This window comes from Schistocerca piceifrons, chromosome X (assembly GCF_021461385.2).
Source record: "Schistocerca piceifrons isolate TAMUIC-IGC-003096 chromosome X, iqSchPice1.1, whole genome shotgun sequence".
In the NCBI taxonomy this organism is placed as follows: domain Eukaryota; kingdom Metazoa; phylum Arthropoda; class Insecta; order Orthoptera; family Acrididae; genus Schistocerca; species Schistocerca piceifrons.
The window spans coordinates 415,850,483-415,878,164 of NC_060149.1; the positions used below are offsets into that span (position 1 = coordinate 415,850,483).

General features: G+C 38.4%; 1 protein-coding gene across 2 annotated transcripts in view; it reads right to left on the minus strand.

Moving 5' to 3' along the window:
* The window catches only part of LOC124721475 (ATP-binding cassette sub-family C member 4-like), a 275,591-nt gene that overhangs the window by 26,379 nt on the left and 221,530 nt on the right, over positions 1-27,682 (minus strand). For both annotated transcript variants that reach the window (XM_047246470.1, XM_047246469.1), the window contains exons 21-22: positions 17,241-17,486; positions 9,976-10,136 (exon numbers count right to left, since the gene is read on the minus strand). In XM_047246470.1, coding sequence (XP_047102426.1) covers positions 9,976-10,136; positions 17,241-17,486 — 407 coding nt within the window. The remainder of the gene's footprint in view (positions 1-9,975; positions 10,137-17,240; positions 17,487-27,682) is intronic.

Sequence of the window (27,682 nt, forward strand, 5' to 3'; positions counted from 1 at the left end):
GCAGTGCCTGTACTTGTATAAATTTGTTGATAAGCATAACTGTTATACAGCAGATGTTATTAATTTCACACTCTCGAATTTATCTGCATCTAAAAATTTGTGAATTCTCAGAATGTATTCTCATGAGGCGCCACTGACTGCAACACAGGGTGTTGTATTTTTATATTCTCACTGTGTGTACATTCCAGATCACACTTTAATTATCTATAGAAATCACTATTAAAACAGTGTTAGAGATTCCCTTATTGTCCATTCAAAACAGTCTTATTTCTATAAAACTGTGTCTCAAATAAAGACACTAAATAGCTATAGCCAACAAGAAAACTAGCAGTAACCTTTATGATTGGCAGGATACTTCTCAGTGATTGTTTCTCAGTTCAACACTTTTACATATTATACTTAAAAGCCACTCCAGTTGCTAATAAGATCTTAAATACATCCATGACTGGGTTCAGCCTCCATATCAGGCCATTTTCATGTGGCTCTGAAAATGGCCTGATATGGAGGCCAAAACTGATTTTGGACTTAATAAAGTTCTTATTAGCAGCTGGAAAGGCTTTTCATCAATTAATAAAAATCATAACTGTTACTGAAGTTAATTGGCCAATCATCCTTATATGCCATGTCCTTTGCCTTTTGAATGGTATGTTGGTCTGAACACATGTAGCCACGTATGATTAGTACCAGTTTTAGATGAAACTTTTCTCCACTACACTCTTAGCTGCACCTATCTGGAGTGCCCCAGCCTGATGTGATAGTTCTGCATGATAATGTAAACTTATCCATAAGACAGCAATTGTTTTCCTGTTCAAAACAGGTAAACTCTAAGTTCTAAATATTTCAATGACTCCACAACTATGAATCTGATTCAGAAGACTGAAATGCCATTGAAGTTGTATCTTTTTAGAGATATAATATGAGCAGCGGAAATTACCATTTGAAAAAGCAAAGTTGATGCTGTTATCTCTATAATTAATACACCCATGAATAGAGACTATGTATATAGATTAGCTTCAACACATAGACAAAACCACAACAGATGACTTCAGCTTTTGTTGTGGTTCTGTCTCTATGCTGAAGCTAATCTCTGGAACTACTGACTCATGAGTAAGGTATACAATTTATAAATATTTTGTGTAAATTGGTTGAACTATGATGAACATCACCACTGTTAAAATGATGGCATTGCCATTTAGTGATGTGTAGGACTCTGCTCTGCTTGGCACAGTATGGCCCCAGTCAACCTGCTTCAACTGATGTACTGACAAGGAGCAAAATGTGTTCAGTGCAGCATGGTCAGCATGATATTTTCAGATATTTGTGTGAAGGAAAGAAGATGCTCAGTACTGCCCATATGAAGCTGGGGCACTACTGTGTGTGTGTGTGTGTGTGTGTGTGTGTGTGTGTGTGTGTGAGAGAGAGAGAGAGAGAGAGAGAGAGAGAGAGAGAGAGAGAGAGAGAGGCTAGTGACCTAAAAATCTCAAGAAAACATGCAAAATCTTTGGTTGGTTTTTGTATACCAAGAAAAGGTTTTGAACTAGTACCACAAACAATACAATGGCAAGCTCTATGTGAATAATATGTCTCCAGGTACTAAACACAACTTATCATGGACATGTAAAACCATGTCCAAACTTGTGTCAAAAGTCCTGCACGTGTATGAAAAAGCTTTGATGTTAATTTAGGTGTCCATTAGAGAAGCATCCAAGTCCCTATTGTTTCTACATATACATCTACATAGATACTCTGTAAGCCACTGTACAGTACATGGCAGAGGGAACCCTATGCCACTACTTGTCATTTCCTTTCCTGCTCCTCTCACAAATAGAGCAAGGGAAAAACAACTATCTATTAGATTAGATTAGATTAGATTTACTTTCATTCCAATTGATCCGTAGTGAGGAGGTCCTCCTGGATGTGGAACATGTCAGAAAAACAACAATACATGACAAATATTTACAACTAAAACAAATAAGCTAATGTACCATTCCACAGGTCCCAAGTGGAATGATCGTCATTTTTAATGAACACTAAGAGTCATTTTACAAATACTAATGCACTGAATTTAAAATAAAAAACGTTTTTTATTTATTTATAAGGTAATAAACATGTAATACAACTACTGTAATACTTATTTACAATGAACACATTACTGCACTGAAATGGTGCAGAAGTTAGATTATACTTACACACACACACACACACACACACACACAAATTTTCAGTGAACACATTACTGCACTGAAATTGTGCAGAAGTTATGTTGTACTTATATACAAATCAGTTGGTTTTACTAAGAAATTCATCAATGGAGTAGAAGGAGTTGGCCACCAATAAATCCTTTAGGCTTCTCTTAAACTGAATTTCATTGGTTGTTAAGCTTTTTATGGCTGCTGGCAAGTTATTGAAAATGTGTGTTCCTGAATAATGCACACCTTTTTGTATAAGACTAAGTGACTTTAAATTCTTGTGAAGATTATTCTTATTTCTAGTATTGATTCCATGAATTGAGCTGTTGGTTTGAAAAAGTGATATATTTTTAATGACAAATTTCATTAAGGAATAAATATACTGGGAAGCTGTAGTTAGTATCCCTAGTTCCCTAAACAGGCTTCTGCAGGATGTTCTTGAGTTCACACCACATATAATTCTTACTGCACGTTTTTGTGCCCGGAAAACTTTAGCTTGGCTTGATGAATTACCCCAAAAAATAATCCCATATGACATTATGGAATGAAAGTAAGCATAGTATGCCAGCTTTTTCATTTTTATATCCCCTACGTCTGACAAAATTCGCATTGCAAACAGAGATTTGTTAAGACGCTTCAGCAGTTCTGTGGTGTGCTCCTCCCAATTGAATTTATTATCAAGCTGTAATCCCAAGAATTTAACACTGTCCACTTCTTCTATCTTCTTGTCATCACATGTTAGACATATACTCTTGGGACACCCCTTACAAGTTCTGAACTGCATGTAGTGTGTTTTTTCAAAGTTTAGTGACAAAGAATTGGCTAGGAACCAGTGATTAATGTCCACAAATATTTTATTGGCTGATCTTTCTAAGACTACACTTGATTTGCTATTTATTGCAATGTTTGTATCATCGGCAAACAAAACAAACTTGGCATCTGGTAATGTTACTGATGAAAGGTCATTGATATACACAAGAAAAAGTAAGGGCCCCAAAATGGAACCTTGTGGGACCCCACATGTAATTAGTTCCCAGTTGGATGATGCCTGATAGACATGTATCAAGCTCTTTCCTAATAACACCCTTTGTTTCCTGCCAGAGATATAAGATTTGAACCATTTTGCAGCATTTCCTGTTACACTATAATATTCTAGTTTACTTGAAAGGATATTGTGATTTACACAGTCAAATGCCTTTGATAGATCACAAAATATACCAGTTGCCTGCAATTTTTTGTCTAATGAATTAAGCACATTTTCACTGTAAGTGAAGATAGCCTTCTCAATATCAGAACCTTTTAGAAATCCAAACTGTGACTTTGACAGTATGTTATTTGAGATAAGATCGTTATAAAGACGACGGTACATTACTTTTTCGAAAATTTTTGAGAATGCTGGTAACAGTGAAATTGGACGGAAATTTGATGCTATTTCTTTATCTCCCTTCTTAAACAGTGGCTTAACTTCAGCATATTTCAGCCATTCAGGAAATATTCCACTGATAAACGACTGGTTACACAGATAGCTTAATATGTTACTTAGCTCAGAATCACATTCTTTAATTAACTTTGTTGATATTTCATCATACCCACTAGATGTTTTTGATTTTAAAGATTTTATGATGGACATTATTTCTGTTGGGGTAGTGAGGGTCAAATTCATATTATGGAAATTAGTTGAAATGTCTGGTCTAAGGTAATCCATAGCAGCATCTACCGAACCTGACAACCCCATCTTTTCAGTAACAGTTATAAAATGTTTGTTAAAAAGTTCTGCAGCACTATACACATCTGTCACCAATGTATCATTTACTCTTAATGCTATTTGTTCCTCTTCATGTCTGGTCCTACCGGTCTCCTCCTTCACTATATCCCATATTGTCTTTATTTTGTTATCTGATATGACTATCTTTTCCTTGTAATATATTTGCTTTGACATCCATATTACAGTCTTTAATATTTTGCAGTATTTCTTATAATGTGCTATAGCATCAACATTGGAAATGTTTCGGATTGACAGATACAGTTTTCTTTTTGTTTTACAAGATACCCTTATTCCTCGAGTAATCCATGGCTTCTTTGTAGATTTTCCTCTAACCTTGGTAAGTTTTGGGGGAAAGCAGTGTTCAAATAAGGTAAGCACTTTATTAGCAAAAATGTTATATTTTTCATTCATGCCATGAGCACTGTAAACATCAGTCCAGTGAATGTCTCTGAGGAGTGTCCTAAAATAATCAATTTTTGGCTTACTGATTACCCTCTTGAGCTCAGATTTAACAGATTTTATATCCTGTTCAGTATTAACATTTAACAGAAGAAACTGCATGTCATGGTCTGAGAGGCCATTGGCTATTGGTTTTGTAATATAATTTTGTTCATTGGACTTTTCTATAAAGATATTATCAATGGCTGTTTGTGAGGAAGTGGCTATCCTAGTGGGGAACTTTACTGTGGGAATTAAGTTGAATGATAGTGTTACTAACTCAAATAAGTTCTTATTCGGAGAGTCTTTAAGGAAATCTACATTGAAATCACCAGCAACCACTATTTCTTTGTTTTTGGTTATTAAATGGGCCAGTACAGCTTCAAGGTGGTTTACAAACAGATTAAAGTTACCTGCAGGTGCTCGATATACACTTAATATTATGAAAGATTTTTTGTGAAAATCTAATTCTGTTGCACATGCTTCCATATGCTGTTCTAGGCAAAATTTATGAATGTCTATGTTCTTAAATTTATGACAGTTCCTGATGAATGTGGCAACTCCTCCTTTCTCCATTTCTGATCTACAAAAGTGAGATGCTAACCTAAACCCTGTAACACTTAAAAGTTCTATACCAGTGGTCACATGATGTTCAGAGAGGCAGATTATGTCAGCTGGGTTTGAAGACTCTAATTCATCTATGCATATAGTTAATTCATTAATTTTATTTCTCAGTCCTCGAATATTTTGATGCAATAAAGATAGCTGACATTTCACATTGTCTGAGTTAAAATTGGGTGGAGTTAAAATATCTGCTGACAGTTGAAAATTCTTAACCAATGGCTGTTTATGCTGATGTAATAAGCTGGAATTATGTTTTTTGATTTCTTTTTCAAACTGAAGGTTTGTCTCAGTTCTAACCTCTCTTAAAATTTGCTTTCTTTCTGTCCTCCCTACCCTAAAAAAGGGTCTTTTCTGAATCCTATAACCACTGGTATTTTACCACTCATGACAGTGCCTCCCCCCTTTAACTTTCCTGCTATTTCCCCAGCCAATTTACCCTTCCCCTTCCTGTTGAGGTGAAGGCCATGCCTAGTATAATCCCACCTACTGAGAGAATCAACATGAACCACACCAATGTGTGACCCCGCACCCGACATGAGCAGCCGTTCCAGCTCCAAATTAACTCTCTTGACAGAAGAGTTCAAATGAGGTCGGTCATGGCGCCCAAGAACAGATACAAACTCAACACTAGTATGCTTCGATGCTGATGCAATCTTCGCCAGGTCACACTCTATACTGTACCCAGGATTTCTGTCAATACTGTTACCTGCCCCACCCACTATAACCACGGTGTCTTCCTTAGTGAAATCTTTGCAAAGTGATCCTAAATCCTCTGTCACCTGCTCCAGACCAGCACTAGGTTTAAAAAAATTGGTGACCTGGTATTCTGATCCTAGTTCATCCTGCAAGAGTTGGCCAACACCTCTTCCATGGGAACTACCTAACAACAATACTTTCTTTCTCTTTTCTGATTTCCCTACATTCTTACTTTTCAATCTGCTGCTGAAAGTTTGTTGTGCCCTGTCTACACCTGCAACTGCTTGAGGCTCACCAGCTTCTAACTGAAGCAACAGGTCAAATCTATTTTCCACATTCACCATAAAGCTGTCAGACAAAGTTCTATAGGCCTCTATTTGACTGATAATTTCTCATATTTATCTTCATGGTCCTTAAGCGCAATGTATGTTGGTGGCAGCTGAATCGTTTGGCAATCAACTTCAAATGTTGGTTCTCTACATTTTCTCAACAGTGTTTCTCAAAAAGAACATTGCCTTTCCTCCAGGGATTCCCATTTGAGTTCCAGAGGCATCTCCATAACACTTACGTGTTGTTCCAACGAACTGCTAACAAAACTAGCTGCCCACATCTGAATTGCCTCAATGTCTTCCCTCAATATGACCTGGTATGAATCCCAAACACTCCAGCAGTACTCAAGAATAGGCCACACCAGTGTCCTATATGTGGTCTCCTTTCCTAAAATTCTCCCAATAAACCGAAGTTGACTATTTGCCTTATCTACTACAGTTCCACATGTTCGTTCCACTTCGTGTCACTTTGCAACGTTATGCCCAGATATTTGAAAGACTTGACTGTGTCAAGGAGGACACTACTAATGCTGTATCCAAACATTACAGTTTTGTCCTTCATAGTCATCCACATTAACTTACATTTTTCCACATTTAGAGCTAGCTGCCATTTATCACACCAACTCAAAATTTTGTCTAAGTCATCTTGTATTTTCCTACAGTCACTCAGTGCTGTACACCACAGCATCATTAGGAAGCTACTGCAGATTGGTGCCCACCCTGTCCAACAAATCATTTACATATACAGAGAACAACAGTGGTCCTATCTCACTACTGTGGGGCTCTCTTGGTGATACCCTTGTCTTTGATGAACACTCGTTCTCTACAACAACATCTATTACTTAAGAAGTCTTTGAGCCACTCACATGTGTGTGAGCTTATTCCATATAAACCTTATTCCATATAAACCTTATTCCATATAAACCTTATTCCATATAAACCTTCGTTAACAGCCTGCAATGGGGCACCATGCCAAATGCTTTCCAGAAATCTAGAAATATGGAATCTGGCTGTTGCCTTTCATTGTTAGTTCTCAGTAGATCCTATGAGAAGAGGGCAAGTTGAGTTTCGCATGAGCAATGCTTTCTAAAACCATGCTGATTCATGGATAAAAGCTTCTCTATCTCAAGAAAATTTATTACATTCATACTGACATTCTGCAATAAACAGAAGATAGGAATATTGGTCTGTAATTTTGCGGTCCATTCTTTTACCCTTCTTATATACTGCAGATACCTATGTTTTTTTCCAGTCACTTAGGTCTTTGCACTGGGTGAGAGATTCACAATACATGCAGAGCAGGTAGAGGGCCAATGTTGTAGAGCACTCTTTGTAAAACCAAACTGGGATTCCATCTGGACATGGTGATTTATTTGCCTTCAAATCTTTCAGTTGTTTCTCTATGCTAGGGATGCTTATTACTATGTCATCCATACAGGAGTCCATCTGATGGTCAAATGACAGTATGTTTCTGTGATTTCCCTGGTTGAAAGATGTCTTGAATATGAAATTTAAAACTTTCGCTTTTGTTTAGCTATCTTCAACTGCCACACTAGACTCATCAACAAGGGACTGAATGGAAGCCTTAGAACCACTTAGCGATTTTGCATAGGACCAGCATTTTCTCAGATTCTCTGACACATCTTTTGCTAAGGCATGATGTTGGTAGTTGTTGTATGCTTTGTGCATAGATCTTTTCACAGATGCATGAATCTTTACTAACTATCACTTGTCATCATTTAGGCATTCTCTTTTGAACTGAGAATGCAACAGCCTCTGCTTCCTCGTATCTGCCAAATTTCTTGATTAATCCATGGTGGGTCTTTATGCCCCTTTATCCACTCACTCCACACCACAATTTACAATCTGCTTGAACTCTGCCCATAATTTCTCTACGTAAATCTTACTGGAACTAAGTGATGTTAATTCATTGTCTAAGTGAGATGTTAATAATTGCTTATCTGCTCTATCCAGCTGAAACACTCTCCTAGCTTTTTTGACTGATTTATTAATTTTTGTAATTATAGTTTCTATAATGAAATCTTGATCCCTAATCCCCATTTCTATGTTGACATTGTTGATAAGGTCTGGCCTCTTTGAAGCTACAAGGTCTAAGATACTTCCACTGTATGTGGGCTGCTGAGTTAGCTGTTCAAAACAATTTGCAGAAAATGAATTAGACAGTATTGCACATGACTGCCTTTCTGTATCACCTGCAATGAATCCATAAACATCCCAGTCTATACTCAGAAGGTAAAGATGCCTCCAACTAGTACTGCATGATCAGGGTATCATGCGCTATTGACCATAGATTTTCTTTGAATGACTCTAGAACTGTCACAGCAGAATTGGGTGGCCAGCAAAAACATACAACAATTAATTTGGTTTCACTTACGCCTGCTATATGTAACCAGATGACTTAACAGTCACACTCAACTTTGACCTCAATAGAGACAATATGTTTATCAAATGCAATGAACACTCTCCTTCCTATGGCCTCTATTCTGTCTTTTCAATATACATTCCATGACTCGCCAAATATCTCAGAGCTTTACACTTCAGGTTTCAGCCAGCACTCAGTCCCAAGAATAATTTGCATTCGAGAACTTTTCTGGAGGGCAGAAAATTCAGTAATTTTATTATAAATACTTTGTCAGTTTACTAATAAAATTGTGACAGTTGAAGTGTCTTTATTCTGAATGGTGTTTGACTTCCCTTGCTGCATACTGACTGGCGAGGGTTCATCAGAGCACCACAAACTACTGCTTAGCATAAAAAAAACCCATGTGCACCCCACAACTACTCTGCTACCCGTCTAGCTGCTTCCTTTTTGTGTAGTGCACTCCTGACCTATCAAGGTGAGTCCTACAAATCCCCACACAATAACACAGGTCTAAAAATCTGTAGCCATGACTGTCACATAGTCAATGAAGCCTGTGGTTCAGTCCCTCCACTAGGCTCCGAATCAAAGGACACTGATCAACTCTGGGAATGATGCCGAAAATTGTGAGCTCTGCTTGCACCTCACACACAAGACCAGCAGTCTTCACTACCTCTGCCAGCCACAGGTATGAACTGAGGATCACCTCAGAACCCATGCGACAGGTGTCATTGGTGTCGAGGTGAGCCAGAGCATGCAGATGACTGCACCCCGCATGCTTGATATTGAAATGAATTACCTAGCCACAAAGATACAGAAACCTACACCAAGGAATCCTTTGTACAGTGATAATGTACCCATTATATCTAATAACAGGCAGGAAATTCAAGAGAACCTTGAAGAATTGCGGAAGACACTTGAAACATAAAACTTGCATATCATAACAACATGAACCAAGTTCATGATGTGCAACTACAGCCCCAATGTTACAAAAATCACAGATATCAAGCCTGATCCATGAATTAAAAACAAATTTTTAAGTATCAAGGATCAGTAACATCAGAGGATCTATCAACTGAAGCCAACATAACTGTGCTTGGAACAAGTAGCGTACGCTTAAGTGCTTCTGTGAGATGTGTAAATGCCTGTAAAGCAGAATCTGCAAAATGGATGTAAGACCAGGATAGTGAGGTCTGGAAAGAAAATTAGGGTTGGAGAAGTAACAAATGAGGTATTTTTTAAAGTCATCCATCACCAACATGATTATCTGATGACCATGAAATGAAGAAGTTCCTTTCTATAGCTACAAATATGAGAGGGAGAAGAAGACCTCAAACTAGTTGGCTGACAGATATAAAAATTGGCATGAAGAACCTAAGCCATAGGGAAGATAATGACTACTAGTGGGATAGATGATCCTGCTTTATTATGAAAGCCAACTGTGAATAACCCAAAAAGGTTAGGACATTCAGTCATTCATACAAGAAAAATAGGGATACAGACTTTTAATTCGTGTGATTTCCTTCACACTGAGTATAGTAACATCATTCTTACTCAAGATCAACATTAGCAGTTGCTTCATCCAGCACTATGATTTTGTTGTTCCTGAGTATTGCTCGAGCTAAGCATATCAGCTGTCTTTGTCCAACACTGAAATTACTTCCACCTTCTGTCACAGGATCCTCTAGACTCTGCACACTGCTTTTTAATTCCACCTGAAAATGTGGAAAGGACATATGAAAACAGGCCAATCACTTATTAATTTAGGCAGAAATAATGAAGATTTATTTTTAAAATAACAATATATCACAAACATTAAAATTATTTTGACTGAATTTTGTATATTACATACAATTAAAAAATCAGAATAGGTTATTATGCAGTACCATAATGCTTTTTGAGGAATCGATTTACACAACAGAAATGTTCTATGAATAGCATTTCCTTCAGAGATGAACCAAATGTTACAATAGAATAGAACAGAATGGAATAGTTATTGTCACTGCACTGTTAAGGGGCTTATTATTCATATTTAACTTATGATTCTTATGTGTTGGAAACAACAGCTGTGATGAATGTTCTGCACACACAGCTATTCTTACACTGTCTTCTTTATGATTGTATTCTCTGTATGTATATTAAGTTCATGTGTCACCTATTCCTTTTTAGAGCTGACTGTTTGCTTTTCTTACCTGTGTCAATAAGATAAGTTTGTCTTCAGTTACTGTCTTTAGCAAAGTTGCCCCAATGAACATAGTATACTTCCAGCTATTGAGACAAATAGTAGATATGTGGCTGTTTTCACAGATGTACAAGCAAGAAATATTATATGACTGTGAATCCCAACCATGAGAAGTTAATAAAGTTCTTTTTGCTCACAATGCTCTTGATCTATTTTTATTAAATAATCTCCTGCATATGTACAATACCAGGAATAAAGAGAACTCCATGCTACTTATGGTTCTTTGCCAAACTCCATAGTACATGGGAATGAAGATATGTAACAAATTAAAAGTTAAAAATATAAATAAGATCAAGGGTACTTTACTGAAGAGAAAACTGTACAACATGATAGCCCAAAAGTGCTCTTACTCAGTAGAAAAAGTCTTGAATGATAACAATAGCTGAGTTGGTAGCCTATAGTTATTCAAGCATGAAACAGCAAAAGGAACTGAAATATGTAAACCCACAAAGAAATTTTTTAATGATGTTTCATTTATCATGTAGTGTATAGTGTCAAATGGCATACTATTAGACTGTACAGAATCAAAATACACTAAAAGTAGAATTCAGTATAGTTTAACTTGTATGTTATAAGACAGTAAACTTCTGATTCTGATTGTAAACTTCCAGACACAGTCCACATCTTGGTTATGGTATGAATAGATTGACTACTGCTAGGACTGACAAGAGTGCTCATATTAATATAAAAATTTGCGTACTTCAGCTGAAGCAGCCTCTTGCTGTACCTCACAATATTTGAAAAATTGTGACTCTAAATGATGATCATTGGATACTCTATAAATGGCCATTGTGTCAGCTGCACAGTTAATTACATATATGTTGGCAATAGATGAACATCACAAACAATCTCGAAATGTCAAAGAGATAGTTGTTTTTTATGTGAAATGTCATATTTTATGCTACAACATATTAAACTCAGTTATTTATTCCAAAATGAAAGTTAAAATTTAGGATCAACTTCTCACAATAAAATCCACCACTTTTTTCTTTTTCTTTTTGTTCTTTTTCTCTTTTTCGTTTTCTTTTGCATAGTGAGTAGATGAGCCTACATTTTAAGTTCCAAATACCACACAGCTATGAATAAAATCAAAATTTATTCTAATAACTTGCTATCTTTTTCTAAATAATTATTGTTGTGATGGTATTTTATTAACACCTCTCATCATTTTTTTGCTCTATTTTTGTTTTATTTCAATTTTTATAAGTGATTCTGTTTCACGTGATAAATTTTGTGAGTATAGTGTGGATGCTAAATACGATGAATTATTTTGTCAATAATACTGCTGTTGGTAGATAAGAAATTAAGAGAATTACATCTATTGCAGTTCTCAAAGGCCTGATTTTCTGAGAGATTTCATATTACATTTGTAATAAATTCTTGCAGCTTCATATAAAAGTAGAAATTATCCAACTGTATGAAAGTGTTCACAGAAATAAATGTATATTCATGTAGATTTCAGTTTTAATATTGACAACCAGCTGAGTGTCTTGCATGGTATTTATTTATCATAATCATCTATTAGTCCATCTCCTCCTTTGCTTTCTCTCTGCCCATCTCCTCCTTCACTCCCTCTCTGCCATTTCCTCCACCCCCTCTCTCTGTCCAGCTCCTCCACCCCCACTCTCTGTCCCCTTCTTCCTCCCCTTCTCTCTGTTCATCTCCTCCTCTATCCTTACTCTGCCCTTTCCTCTTCTGCCCTCTCTCAGTCCATCTCTGGCTCAATGTTTATGATGTCATATCTCCTGAACTGTGTGTTGTACAATGATATATGTTTGTACATACATTCAGTGACATATGTTGCTATTGTCTCCGAAATGTATTGTGAATAGAGTTGCTAGCAACAATGTAATAAATGTCAATACCTTGCAGGATGTCGCAATTTTTCATGCATCTAAGTGTCTATGACATTATCTCTCCTGAACTATGTGTTGTACAATGACAGTTTTCTGGCACATTCAGTTGCATATGGAAATACTGCCTGAAAAATGTGTCATGAATACAATTAGTAGTAAAGAAGTAATAAATTAAAACTTCATGCTTCATCCAGCAGTTTCACTAGATGCAAAACCAAAATGTAGTAAGCAATAAACTTTTTGCTTTCATCATTTTGTGGTGGTCACCAGCGAGAAAAAGTTTCATAAAGGAATGAAATTATTTGTAAAGTTTGTTGCAAGACATTAATTTCTCTCACCGTCAAATAATGTATGACTGAAGTACACATATTCATGCATTGTGGGTTATGCTGCTTTTTCATCCCCATCCCGTTGATAAGAAGCTGTTTCTTATTCCCACAGTGATGATTTCCAGACAGTAAGTGATATGTGTATCAAGTTTGGTTGAAATCAGTCCAGTGGTTCAGCAGGAGATATGGAACATATATGCATACACTAAGGTGACAAGTCATTGGGTAGAGAAATGCACATCTACAGAAGGCAGCAGTATTGTGTACATGAGATACAAAAAGGCAGTGCATTGGTAGACATTTGTACTCAGGTGATTCATGTGGAAAGGTTTCTGATGGGATTCTAACCAGACGACGAGAATTAACAGGCTTTGAACGAGGAATGGTAGTTGTAGCTAGAACCATGGAACCTTTTATTTCAGAAATAATTAGGGAATTCAATTTCTGAGATCCACTGCATGAAGAGTGTGCTGAGACTACTAGGTTTTAGGCATTATCTGTCACCACGGACAACATAATGGCTGCTGACCTCCACCTAATGACCGAGAGCAGCGGCATTTGTGTACAGTTGTCAGTACTAACAGACAACCAACACTGCAAGAAATAACTGCAAAATTCAATGTGGGATGTACAACAAACATATCTGTTAGGACAGTGTGGTAAAAGCTGGTGTTAACAGGCCATGGCAGAGAATGACCAATCAAATGCCTTTGCTAACAGCATGACGTTGCCTACAGCACCTCTCCTGGTCTTGTGACTATATGTATTGGACCATAGATGACTGGAAAAAAATGGTCTGATGAGATGAGTTCTGATTTCAGTTGGTAAGAGCTGATGGTAGGGTTTGGATGGTGCAAATCCCTCAAAGCCATGGATCTAAGTTGTCAAAAAGGCACTATGCAAGCTGGGGTGGCTCCATAAGGGTGTGGGCTGTGTTTATGTGGAATGGACTGGGTCTTCTGGTTCAACTAAACCGATCATTGACTGGAAATACTTATGTTTGGCTACTTGTAGACCATTTGCAGCCATTCATGTACTTCATGTTCCGAAACAATGATGGAATTTTTATGGATGTCAATGCACCACGTCACCAGGCCACAGTTGTTTGTAAAAGGTTTGAAGAACATTCTGGACAAGTCAAGTAAATGATTTGCCCATCCAGATCACCTGACATGAATCTCATCGAACATTTATGGCGCATAACTGAGAGACAAAAATCCACACTGGAAACACTTTTGCAATTATGGATGGCTATAAAGGTAGGATGGCTCAATATTTCTGCAGGGGACTATGAAGGACTTGTTGAGTTTATGCCACATCGAGTTACTGCACTGTGCTGGGCAGTAGGAGGTCCGTGTTAGGAGGTATCCCATGGAAAAAAAAAAAAAAAAAAAAAAAAAAAATATATATATATATATATATATATATATATATATATATATATATATATATATATATATAGACACACACACACACACACCCGTCCTTTTTTCCCCCTAAGGTAAGTCTTTCCGCTCCCGGGATTGGAATGACTCCTTACCCTCTCCCTTAAAACCCAAGTCCTTTCGTCTTTCCCTCTCCTTCCCTCTTTCCTGATGAGGCAACCGTTGGTTGCGAAAGCTAGAATTTTGTATGTGTGTTTGTGTTTGTTTGTGTATCGACGTGCCAGTGCTTTCGTTTGGTAAGTCACATCATCTTTGTTTACAAACAAACACAAACACACACACAAAATTCTAGCTTTCGCAACCAACGGTTGCCTCATCAGGAAAGGGAAGGAGAGGGAAAGACGAAAGGCATGCAAACAAAACTGAAGGATAGGAATGTGACATATGAGTATCAGAAACAGTGAGTTCATGCAGCACATGATGATGTGGGGGAGTGGATTGGGAAGTGGTGACAGGAAAGAAGAAAGGGAAGACAGTGTGGGTAGAGAGGGAAAGCAGAGACAAGATCATGGTGATTAAAGGAATGAAGAATGTATTGCATGGATAACTTACATCTATACAGTACAGAAAAACTGGCACTGGAGGGAAGGATCCAGATAGCATGAGGTGTGAAACAGCCTTTGAAATTAAGCATGTTGTGCCCAGCAGCATGTTCCACCATTGGATAATCAAGTCTCCATCCAACTGTCTGTAGCATAGCCTCTCATACAAAAAATTTGAACCACATCCTTCACCAACTCTCGACTGTCCCCACCCCATTTCAATCTGAACCCTTACTTGACACTTTTCTATCTACACACTAACTTCCCCAATGCCCACTGCCTTGCTGCTCTTGAACACTACCTCTTCCAATATCCTTCTGATTGCAGATTCATCACCTCATTCCTGATACATGTAACTAACTACATCCTCACATATAACTATTTCTCCTTTGAATGGAAGATCTATAAGCAGATCCGCGGTACGGTGATAGGCACCCACATGGTGCCATCCTAAGCCAGTCTGTTTATGAGCCACCTAGAGGAAATGTCCCTAGCCTCCCAAAACCCCAAACCCCTTGTCTTGTTCATGTTCATTGATAATATCTTCATTATTGAGCTCCAAGTCAAGACATCCTATCCTCATTTCTCCACAGACTTAACAACTTCTCTCCTATTCACTTCATCTCATCCTGATCAGACCAATGTCCCACTTTTATGGTCATTTACATCTACTTCTTAACAGCTCCAGCCTAGCTTCTGATTATATCAAGCCTAATGACCATCCTTAGTACCTGCATTCTGACTGCTGTCATCCCTTTCACGTCAAAGAGTCACTCCTGTATAGCCAAGCCACCTATGGATGGTGTATCTGCAGTGATGAGAATTTCCTTGTGCATTAAATTGAAGGTCTGACAAAGGCTTTCACAGACAGGCACTATACTTCAAACATAGTCCACAAACAGATTTCTTATGCCATATCCTCACACATGTCTAATCTTTCCACTATCCCCAAGAACTGGCTGGAATGTAGCAATTGGACCATGTCCTCTTGCCAGGGCTTCAAATATACATCGTAATACCTGGAAATGAAGAATTCCCTACCCACAATCCTTGACATTGCATCTAAAATGGTATTCCATGGCCCTCTCCACCTGCATAATATCCTGGTCCATACCCACTCACAAGTCCTTGCCATTGAGGTCATATCCCAGTGGATGACCCAGGTGTAAGACCTGTCTGGTTCATCCACCCAGCACATTGTATTCCAGTCCTGTCACAGATTTATACTTTCCCATAAGAGGCAGGACAATCTGCAAAAGCAGCTCTGTAGTAGACCAAGTCTGCTGCAATTTCTGCACAGCATTTTAGGTGGGCATGACGATTAACTACCTGTCCACTCGAATAAGTGGTGCTGCCAACCTGTGGCCAAGAGCAGACTTGACCACCCAGTGGTGGCAGGTGCTGCTGAGCACAACATGCTTGATTGACTTCAGCAGCTGTGTCATGGCCTGTACCATCTGGATCCTTTCCACCAGAACCAGCTTTTCTGCATTACACAAATGGGAGTTACTCTTTTAGTACATTCTTTATCTCCATAATCCTCCTGGCCTCAATCTCCACTAATCCCTTCCACCCACACCTTCTACCCCACAGTCGCCCCTTTACCCCATCATTTGTTCTGTCACCACCTTCCATGCTTGCATGTCACATTCCTATCCCATGCTCCTGCTGTCTCTCCCTCCCACATTCCTATCTCGTACATCTACTGCCTCCCTCAGTGCCATCTACCACCCTTCTCCAACCTTCCTTCCCATTCCTGGCCTCTTTTCTCCCCTCACCTACTCCACATGTCACAAACCCTCACCTAAACCTATCTCCCAAACAGCAGCACTGTATATTTAATGGGCACAATGTAATGGTACATGTGTGTATATGTGCATATGTATGTGTACTCCAGCTCAAAAAAGGATTTGTCCAAAGGCTAGAGAAGTCTTCAGCCCTGTTCATGTGTCTGTCAATGATTCAACACCTCTACTATCCAATGGGTTGTTATCTTTACTCCCAACTTATTTAGTTTCTGTCAAAACTTTTCATACTAACCCTAATATTGAATCAAAAGAGAAAAAACACATCTTCAGTATCACTGTGATAACTTACAGTATTCTACCAGCCTAGCATTAATCAATTCTTTTCACAGTAACTGTAGTTTACAACATGATTATTGCTTCATTTTTCTTCAATACACTTATAATATGAATCTTTTGGCGAAATGTAATTATGTTGACACAAATATTACCACAACTTTTATCAGTTTTGAGGTAGTAGGGAGTAATTATGACAGTCAGGGACTAACTTCTTGACTGAAGAAAACAAATTCTTTTCTAGCCCAGTAAAAAAGTGTATATTTTATATGGAGTACTTCCATTTCTCCCAAAGTTTTCCTTCCCATATGGATGTTTACTTACTTCGTCCAGGACACTCCACAGCTGTGCATCCTCAAATTCATCAAAGGGATCCAGATTGTAACGCATTGTCCCACAGAATAAAACTGGCTCTTGTGGAATTATTGACACCTTTCTTCGTAGATTATGTAGGGATATTTTTGCTGTGTCTATTCCATCTATTAGAATTATTCCTTCCACAGGTGCTAGTCTGAATAATGCTGTTAATATTGAAGACTTCCCAGCACCAGTCTGTCCCACTATACCAACCTGGAACACAGACAAATTATTCATTCAACAGTGGCAAACATGATGGGAAGCATTTAATAAACTGATATTTTGTAAAATGATCTCCTGGTATGCCACTGTATTAAACTCATCTACCTCACAGAAAAAAATGTAAACTGGAAAATGGCAATACATTTCAAAACTTTGAAAAAAACTATGTTGTTGTTCACTGTCACATTCCATATGAAAAAAAATCTAATGCTGCACTCCAAGTTTCAACAATATGCAATAACTGGAAGTTATGGACTGTTGCATTCAGCATGATATTGAGCCACTGTTTGCTATGAAGCTGAGGTGTGGTCAGTTTTCTATGTGATACTTTTATGTGATTTCAAAGAAGATTTTAATATTTAGTGTTGTGCTCTGAGAAATTACATTTGGGAAGTTTCTCTTTCTTTGAACACTCTTGTGTTGGTTCACCAATCTCAGACATTGAAGATATTTAATCAGAGTTCAAGTCTGTGTTGGTTGCACAGCAACTACTGTTAGTGGAGAAAGTAAATTTTGATTATGGATAATGATCAATCAATGTAAAATCAATTTAATAATGTTATTGATTTGTGCACCATATTTACAAGGATACTGGACATATTTGGCTGAAGTTTGGCATACTCTTTGTATTAAATTTACAGCTTTCTCTTAGCTCTTACAAAAGTATCTTCATAACAGGATCATGGATAATGCATCAACTACCTGACAAACAGGTATCACAGTATTTGGAGTTCTGACTACAAATGGTTGAAATGTTTAATTGTAACAGTTAGAAACCAGTACACATTCAGAAAAAGTGAAGGGAGCAAAGAGTTATGGCAAAATCGTGTACACTTCCTTTATGCAAAATGACTTCACTATCACAATGAGGATTAGTTTCCTGCTTTGGGGAAGAAACAGCTACACAGCTTAGAAAGAAATTCAGCCTGTTCTCAAAATTTTCAGATATGTACAGCTCTATAAATTAAGATAGTGGACAAGTGGAAATCTGAATGAAGAGCTGTAATTAATCTGTTCATTCATTAGTACTACAAGTTTCCTTAATATGTTGTAATTTTGGCTAGAAGTGTTTATTAATCTTCTTATTCATTTTATTTATTCTTCATATTCCTAGTCATGGCATTTCTGACAGAAATACAAAAATTGAGTGGAGTCTTGAAAATATCACTCTTGTTGGATTTCTCAAATGTTACACAACTGACTACGATTTGTTCTTTAGCATTCTAAAGGAAAATTAACATTAATTCCTAATGATAAGAGAATGAAAAGGAAGATCACAAAAGAAGTAAAGAAGAGAAGAAGGAAATGGATGAAGAAGTTCTGAGAGGAGAAAAGGAAGAAAACCCAGTCCATGAAGCAGCTACCTGTAGTTTTGCAGAGGTCATAACAAAGAAAGAAGAATATGAAGCATGTTAGTCAGTTGGAAGTTCCACTGATGATACTTTCAAGATCTCACTAAGATGTAAACATGTCATTTGGTTCACAATTGCAATAAATTTACATGACTGTCTCTCACATTAATCTTAATCTACAATTCAATATGTTAACTGGAACAAAGACACAAAATTTCATGTCTTTTAAATTATTAATACGACTACTACTACTACTACTACTACTATTATTATTATGAATTAGATTTAACTCTATGTGTAAAGGAACAGAGATTAGGGTTTCAACTCTTCTCAATGATTAATTTGCTTCAGACAGGACAAAAGCTTAGTTGGACAAGGATGAAGAAGGATATCATCCATATCACCTACAATGCAGCAGTCATTAAATTTACCCTAAGTGACTGAAGACAGCCATAAAACATTCTATCTGGGTGGCTAGATAGGGATTTGAAACCAGATTCTACCAAATATGAGTCCAGTGTCTCTATGCGCAAACACATGGTTATTATAGCATCTCATGTAAAGAAATTTGTCTATAAAATACACTATGTGATCAAATGTATCCGGACACCTGGCTGAAAATTACTTACACGTTCATGGCATGCTCCATTGGTAATGTTGGAATTCAATATGGTGTTGGCCCACCCCTACCCTATATGACAACTTCCACTGTTGCAGGAAGGTTTCTTGGGGAATGGCGGTCCATTATTCACAGGGTGCTGCACTGAGGAGAGGTATTGATGTCGGTCGGTGAGGCCTGGCATGAAGTTTCTATACGATTCAGGTCAGGACCCTGTGCAGGGCAGACCATTATAGGGATGTTATTGTCATATAACCACTCTGCCACAGGCCGTGCATTATGAACAGGTGCTCAATTGTGTTGAAAGTTGGAACAGGTGCTTGATCATGTTGAAAGTTGCAATTGCCATCCCTGAATTGCTCTTCAACAGTGGGAAGCAAGAAGGTGCTTAAAACATCAATGTAGGTCTGTGCTGAGATAGTGCCATGCAAAACAACAAGGGGTGCAAGCTCCCTCCATGAAAAACACGACCACACCATAACAGCACCACCTCCTAATTTTACTGTTGGCAGAGGAAATTCACTGGGAATTTGCCATACCCACACCCTACTATAAAATCGCCACATTGTGTACCTTGATTCATCACTCCACACAACATTTTTCCACTGTTAAATCATCCAATGTTTACACTCTTTACACCAAGTGAGGTGACATTTGGAATTTACAGGCATGATGTGTGGCTTATGAGCAGCTGCTCGACCATGAAATCCATGTTTTCTCACCCCCTGCCTAACTGTCATAGTACTTGCTGATGCAGTTTGGAATTCCTGTGTGATGGTCTGGATAGATGTCTGCCTATTACACATTATGACCCTCTTCAACTGTCAGTGGTTTCTGCCATTCAACAGATGAGGTCGGCGTGTACGATTTTGTGCTGTACATGCCCTTCATATTTCCACTTCACTATAACATGGGAAACAATAGACCTAGGGATGTTTTATGAGTGTGGAAATCTCACATACAGATGTATTACACAAGTTGCACCCAATTATCTGAGACATGATCAAAGTTCATGAGTTCTGTGGAGTGCCCCTTTCTGCTCTCTAGTGATGTCTAATGACTGAGGTCACTGATATGGAGTACCTGGCAGTAGGTGGCAGCACAATGCACATAATGTGGAAAATGTATGTTTTTGGGAGTGTCCAGATACTTTTGATCACATAGTGTAAGTTGTCAAACACACAATTTCAGTTTTTGTCTAAAGTTATTATTATTACTATTATTATTAAGTATTATTATTATTCATTAGACCCCCCATATCACCGGGTAAGTGTTCAGAAGTTTTTGTGGCTTCATACTTCACACCTTTTTGTACCACACTAAAGCTGAGTGATTGATAGTGTAAGTCATTTCTCCTTCTGGTTTTGTATTTGTGTGTGTTAGCATTGTTTTTTGAACTTTGATTGATTAATGATAAATGTAGTGTTGTCCCAAAAGTGAGGTGGCAAAGCAAGGTTGGTACCTCACAATGCAGTCACAAGAGAAGACAGTCACTGCATCGACAAATGAGTAACACTGGTGTAGCTATGCCCAGAAATGTTTCACTATACTGGCAAAACCACTCTTCTACTTACAGCTGAGCACAGTAGCAGTCAGCCCAGTCTGCTATCATTGTCTAAGATGACAGCATTGCTTTCTAGCACTCCAGCTTTGTTATCATTATATTAAGCAGAACTCTACATGAAACTTATTGCTAAATGTACTGAGTGAGAGACTTGTATTTTGTCTGTATCAAGTGATAAGTTAATGTTCAGAGGCAGTTGTAAATACTAATGACATTCCTGTGGAAATTGATTGTACAAAGTTAGTAATTCTCCTTATCTATGCAGCAATGGAGTGAACTAATATTTTGTGTGTTGTAGTATCCACTGGGTCTCCTCCCAGAGCAAAGTAAAGAACCCACCATTGTACCAACAAGTGTATTTTCACGAAGTACAACAAATGACACTGAGGTTGGTCATTATACAGACTTGCCTCATATGCTTCTGAAGTGTTATTGTATTCACATTGCACATGCCTTAGCTGCCTTTTCTCTAATTCTGTTTTTTCTGTGTATTCCATCAGGTGTTTAATAATGTCTGAGCTGCCACAGGAAATGCCTCTAAATGAAGTTGTTCAGTTTCAGGTGCAGCAAATTGAATGACTGCTGCTCAGGGTGCAACAGATGAGAACCCTCCCTCCTCTCCCAGAAAGCAGCACTACCAGTAGTTCTTGCTCTTACATTTTGCCCATTCAGTCATGCAGAAGAGGAATGGTCAGAATACTGAGTGCAGTTTCAGGCCCACTTTGCTGCATACAACATTATAGGCATGGCACATGAAGGATTTTTTCCTTTTGATGATCAGAGCCAATTTGTACTGTCTGCGTTGAGAACTGTGCCCCAACTCTCATCTCAAGACTGCTAGTTATGATGAACTATTTCGGCTGCTGAATGAACATGATGACAGTCAGGTGCATATCACTGCAGTAAGGTTTAATTTTTTTGGCTCAATAAGTAGCCAACATGAACTTTCAAACAATGGATTGTCATACTCAGGTGGTTAACAAGACATTGTAGGTTTAAGTGTTATTGTAGAGTCGGTTATAGTGATGTCATGTTACGCGATGCAATCATACAGAATGTGTCAAACGGTTCAAATGGCTCTGAGCACTATGGGACTTAACTTCTGAGGTCATCAGTCCCCTAGAACATAGAACTACTTAAACCTAACTAACCTAAGGACATCAAACACATCCATGCCTGAGGTAGGATTCGAACCTGCTACCGTAGCGGTCGCGCGGTTCCAGACTGTAGCGCCTAGAACCGCTTGGCCACTTCAGCCGGCCAGAATGTGTCAGGTGCATGTATTCATGCCGCTATTCTCAAATTTCTGGATCCTAATCTGAAAACAGTTCTGCCTATTGTGGAGTCTCAAACTACTGTGGACATGACTGAAGCTGATTTTGAGGTTCCATGTAATACTGTTGTTCAAAGTGTTCATGACACTCAGTCCAAATTTAAAGATGGTGTTAAGATGAATAACATTGGGTCTGAGACAAACAGTAAATGTAGAGGTAAAACATTTGTTTTGTTGTACATGACACATACTACAGAATACTGTGAACAGTGCTTTTTGAATCATGACCAAAAACTTGTCCTTGTCATGACACAAAATGTTTCCTTTTGTGGATGGCAAGGTCATATTCAAACAATGTGTTTACAAGGTAACCCAGACAAGAGAAATGGTTGATTCAGTGCGGGCACATGACACAGCACAGCTATCAACAAGTGCATTCTGTAACAGCATGCTCATTAAAGTCAGCACAAGTAATGGCCTGCATTTGCAAATTGCAGAGCCCTTGTAATGCAGTACACAGACAGGAGAATACACTTTCTGTTCAATTCAGAGTGGCTCAAAGCACAATTAAATTGGAGTTAGAGATTGATGCATCTGTTTCCCTTATTAATAAAGACACATATGAAAGGATCAGTAGCTCACAGCTACAGCAGCCTACTTTTGTTTTGTCTGCATACAGTGGACATGAAATTTCAGTACTTGGCATGTACAATTTGCCAGCAACTTTTTGAAGAGTTACAAAAGGTGTATCATTTCATGTACTCTGTTCTAAAATGACGCAAAAATTTCTGGTTTAGACTTGTGTGATTTGTTCAACCTGTTCATACGAGACAATGTGTTGCGTATCAGTGTTTCAGTATCTCACACTATTGTTTCTGACTTGTGTAATAGTTATGAGGAATTGTTTCAACCAGGTTTAGGAAGGGCTAATGATATTGAAGTGCACATTACTGTTAAAGACAATGCATAACTGTGACTTTTTTATGTGTGGCCTGTCCTTCATGCAATGTATGAGCAGGTTGCTCAGGAACTGCAAAAGTGGAAAGACAATGTGGTTATCCAACCACATTCTCTAAGTCAATGGGCATCACACTAGGTAATTTTCAAAAAGCCGTAAGGAGGTTTACATCTGTGTGCTGATTTTAAAGCAACAGGAAACTCACAAACCATCACTGATTCTTTTCCTTTCTCATGACCAGAGGACCTAATGGACAGACTGGAAGATTCTTTTCCAAGATTGATTTACATGAGGATTCCAGTTTCAAAGACTACTGTCAGGAAGTGCTTCCACTCCTGCTACTTTTCAATGGTTTCTGGTACAATTAATGTCAAAGTATCTTTCTTGTACAAACTATTTGGATGATATTCTGGTTGTTGGTCATACACCTACTGAACATTTGGCACATTTAGGTTGCTTGTTTTAAGTTCTTCCTGCTGCTGGCTTAAAGTGCAGCAAGGAAAAGTGCTCCTTTGTCCAAGCAGAATTAATAATTTTGGACATGTAATAAATATACAGGGAATCTGATACTTTGCCCTTGTCTGCAATAAAAGATCTGATGGTGCCCCGTAACATTAAGGAGCTCCAAGCTGTCATGGGGAGGCTTACCTGTTACATACAATTCATTAAAAACACTGGGCAAATTGCTGCTCTGTTGAACAGGTTGTGACAAAAAAATAGTGCTTTTGCATGGTCCAAAGAATATCATGATGTCTTTTGTCAATTAAAGGATGTGCTATTACAACATTGTTGTTTGCTTCATTTTGATCCAGTTAAGCCTGTCATGCTAGCTGTTGATGCATCTTCATATAGAAATGGATATGTGCTCTCCCACAGAATTGGTTCTTCTGATAGACCCACTGATTTTGCCTCAAAAACACTTAAAAGAGTGTAGCATGATTAAAGTCAACTTGAAAAAGAGGCACTCTTCATTATCTATGGTGTTACCAAGTTCAACCAATATTTGTATGGTCAGAAATTCTATTTGATTACTGATCACAGGCCTTTGACAGCTTCACTGAATCCCTCCAAGCCTGTTCCACATCAGACAGTGCAAAAATTATAACATTAGGCTCTGATATTTTCTAATTATAAGTATGAGTTGTTGTACAGGCCCACTGCCAAACATTCAAATACTGACTTCTTGTCTCAGTGTTTGATTCATCTGAGGAATCATGTTTCCAAATTGATACCCAAGATTTTGAAAGTCTTCAAAATTTTCCTCTCAGTTTTTGTCATACTGCTCTGCAACTGCTTCTGACCCAGCTCTTCAGGTTGTTTTACAATATGTGTACCATAGACAGCCACATAGGGTTTGAAATAAATTCTCCACCCAGTGGTACATCACTATTTTTCGCTTTGTCATGTGCTATCTGTGTTGACAGGCATTCTGCTCTTGCACACAGAGAATGACATGCATGTCGAGATTCTTCACACCCTGCATTGGGATGTTTTGTCTTTTTTGCATCAAGGTCATTGGGGAGAAGTTCATATGAAGCAACTCAAATGATATCTTTTTATTCGGCCGGGCAATGATGGCCAGATTGTGCAAATGAACTGTCACTGTAATGTGTGTGAGAACATCAATCAGCTCCACCACAATGCTTATTTGTGTGGCCACATCCAACTGGACCATGGCAATGCATCCATATTGATATTGTGGGTCCAGGATGTGTGGCCACATCCAACTGGACCATGGCAATGCATCCATATTGATTTTGTGGGTCCATTCTGGAACACACAATAGTTTTTGATAGTAGATGTATACAGTAAATTTCCTTTTGTTGTCCCCATGACACCCACCACTATTGCAAGTATATCAGATTTGACCTACTTTTTGTCTCAAAGTTCATCCTTAGGTCATAGTCTTGGACAATGGAAAACAAGTCTCTTTGGCTTACTTTCAACAGTTTGTGCCACCAACAGCATCCACCACGTGACTACTACACCTTTTCACCCTGTCTAATGGAGAAGCTGAACACTCAAAGATCACATGGAGAAACTCTATTCCTCCCAAACATGGGAACAAGCCTTAAAGATTTTTCTGTCCTCCTACTGTTCTTTGCAACATGACAGGAAGTCACTGCCAGAAATATCACACAGTTGTAGACACTATACACTACTGCATCTTCTGTGGCTGCTATGGAAGCATTCCATGGCGGCCACCTGTTAGGACAAAGTTTCAGCCACAGGATGAAGACTTCTTTAAAGTGTTTGGCAAGAAATAGCATTGGGAGTACGGAGTCACTTAAAAGGCCAATGGTTGTTATTCTAACATCATACAAGATTCTGCTGGGCTGTATTGGCATCACCAGAATGAGCTGCAGCTCACTTCCTGTTATGTCACTGATTCTACTGCAGAGTGTTTACCCACAGACCTGACTGCCACTCGTATCTACACCAGCAGTTGCCTCCACCTCTCTGCCAGTTGTGACTGGCACCATCCACAGTGGTGACCATGAAGGTTGACCAACTGCCATACATGCTGCCATCACTGATTTCAGCGCCTGTCCTGCAGCCTGAACCAGTGTCCATTGACATACTGTTCACAGATGACCATCATGCCACCTCAAAGATCATCTTACTGTTTGCTTAGCCACAGTGTCTGTGTCTCTGGATGTGTATGTGCACCCTGTGACCAGTTTTTTGGATGCTGTCCTTGGTCATTCACAACATGGTACATTGCAACACAACCACAAGAAAAGATAGTCACAATGAACAACACTGGTGTAGTGACATCCAGAAACATTTCAGTATGCTGCCACGCCATTGTGTGATAAATGTACACAGTCCAGTCACATTAATGTGACCAATGATTGTGTTCAATTTCAACATATGAGGTCTGTTCAAAAAATTCTAGAACATTTGTAATTTTGCACCAATGATGTGTCAGAGTGAAATGCGGTTGGCACCCCTGCACATGTTTGTGTTTAATGTGTAACTGCTGGAAGCATCATTGCTGTATGTCTATTAGTTATTGATCAGTGCTGTATTGAGTAGAAAATTGTATCACACAGTTTGCAGATTTCAAGATGGCAGAGTCAGAGGAGCAATGCGTCTGCACTAAATTTTGCATGAAACTCAAGTAAACCTTTACAGAGACACGCCAAATGATGCAGGAAGCCAAGTTCGTCCCACAGCTTATAAGTCAATACCAGAAAGACTTCTGCCTTGCAATGTGTAAAGAGCTTTTGGATCACACAAATGAGAACGAGATGTTCCTTAAAAGAACTATAACTGTTGATGAGACATGGATCTATGGTTATGATATTGTGACCAAGGTTCAGTCTTCACAATGGATCAGGAAAGTTTCTCCAAGACCGTAAAATAGCTCATCAGGTCAGGTCAAATGTCTAAGCCATGGATCAAGTGAGGTGGTGCAGTGGTTAGCGTGCTGGACTCACATTCAGGGAGGACGATGGTTCAATTCCGCCATTCTGATTTAGGTTTTCCATGATTTTCCTAAATCGCTTTAGGCAAATGCCAGGATGGTTCCTTTGAAAGGGCATGGCCAATTTCCTTCCCCATCCTTTCTGTTCCTTGCTGTTCAGTCTCTTCCCCCAAATTACCCCGACTCATCGCCATGCGGATGCTTTTCTTTGACTTTGAAGGATTATCTCATCATGAATTCATGCCACAGAGACAAACTGTTAATTGATAGTACTATCGGGACACACTGTAACACCTGTGAGCAAATGTGAGAAGAAACAACTTGAAATGTGTTGAAACAATGCATGGCTCTCACATCATAACACATCCACATATTCATCCCTGTTGATGTGTGACTACTGCACAAAAAACGAAATCACTGTGTTGCCTCATCCTTCGTACTCTCCAGACCTTGCTCCTGCAGACTTTTTTTTATTTCCAAAGGTGGAAACCACGTTGAAAGGGCAAATATTTGATATGAAATATGAGATAAAATAAAATTGAAAGACTGCTCTTTGAATGATCTAGCAAGAGGTGTACCAAGACTGCTTCTGGAAGTGGAAATAGCAATGGAAATGGTGTACCAATTGTGGACTAGGGGATTTCAAAGGAGACCATGCACAATAAGTAAAAGGTAGGCATAGAAAAATTTTGTGGACAAAGTTCCGGAATTTTTGGAACAGACCTCATACAATTAACATTCACAGACAGCATGTGGCAGCTCTAGCAGTAGAGGATATATAAAGCATAAATTTAGACAACATTTTCCACAGAATACAGCGACCTGGTGCTATATTTAGGTTAAAATCAACAGTTGAGATCACAATAATATTTGTTTATTTACTGATTTCAGTTTATGTTAAAGCCATCTTCAGAATTTTTGGCCTCCTATGGTTGGTGCTAGCGGCTCCTCAGTTTTCTTGTGATGCCACGGTCATACACTGTAAATCGTA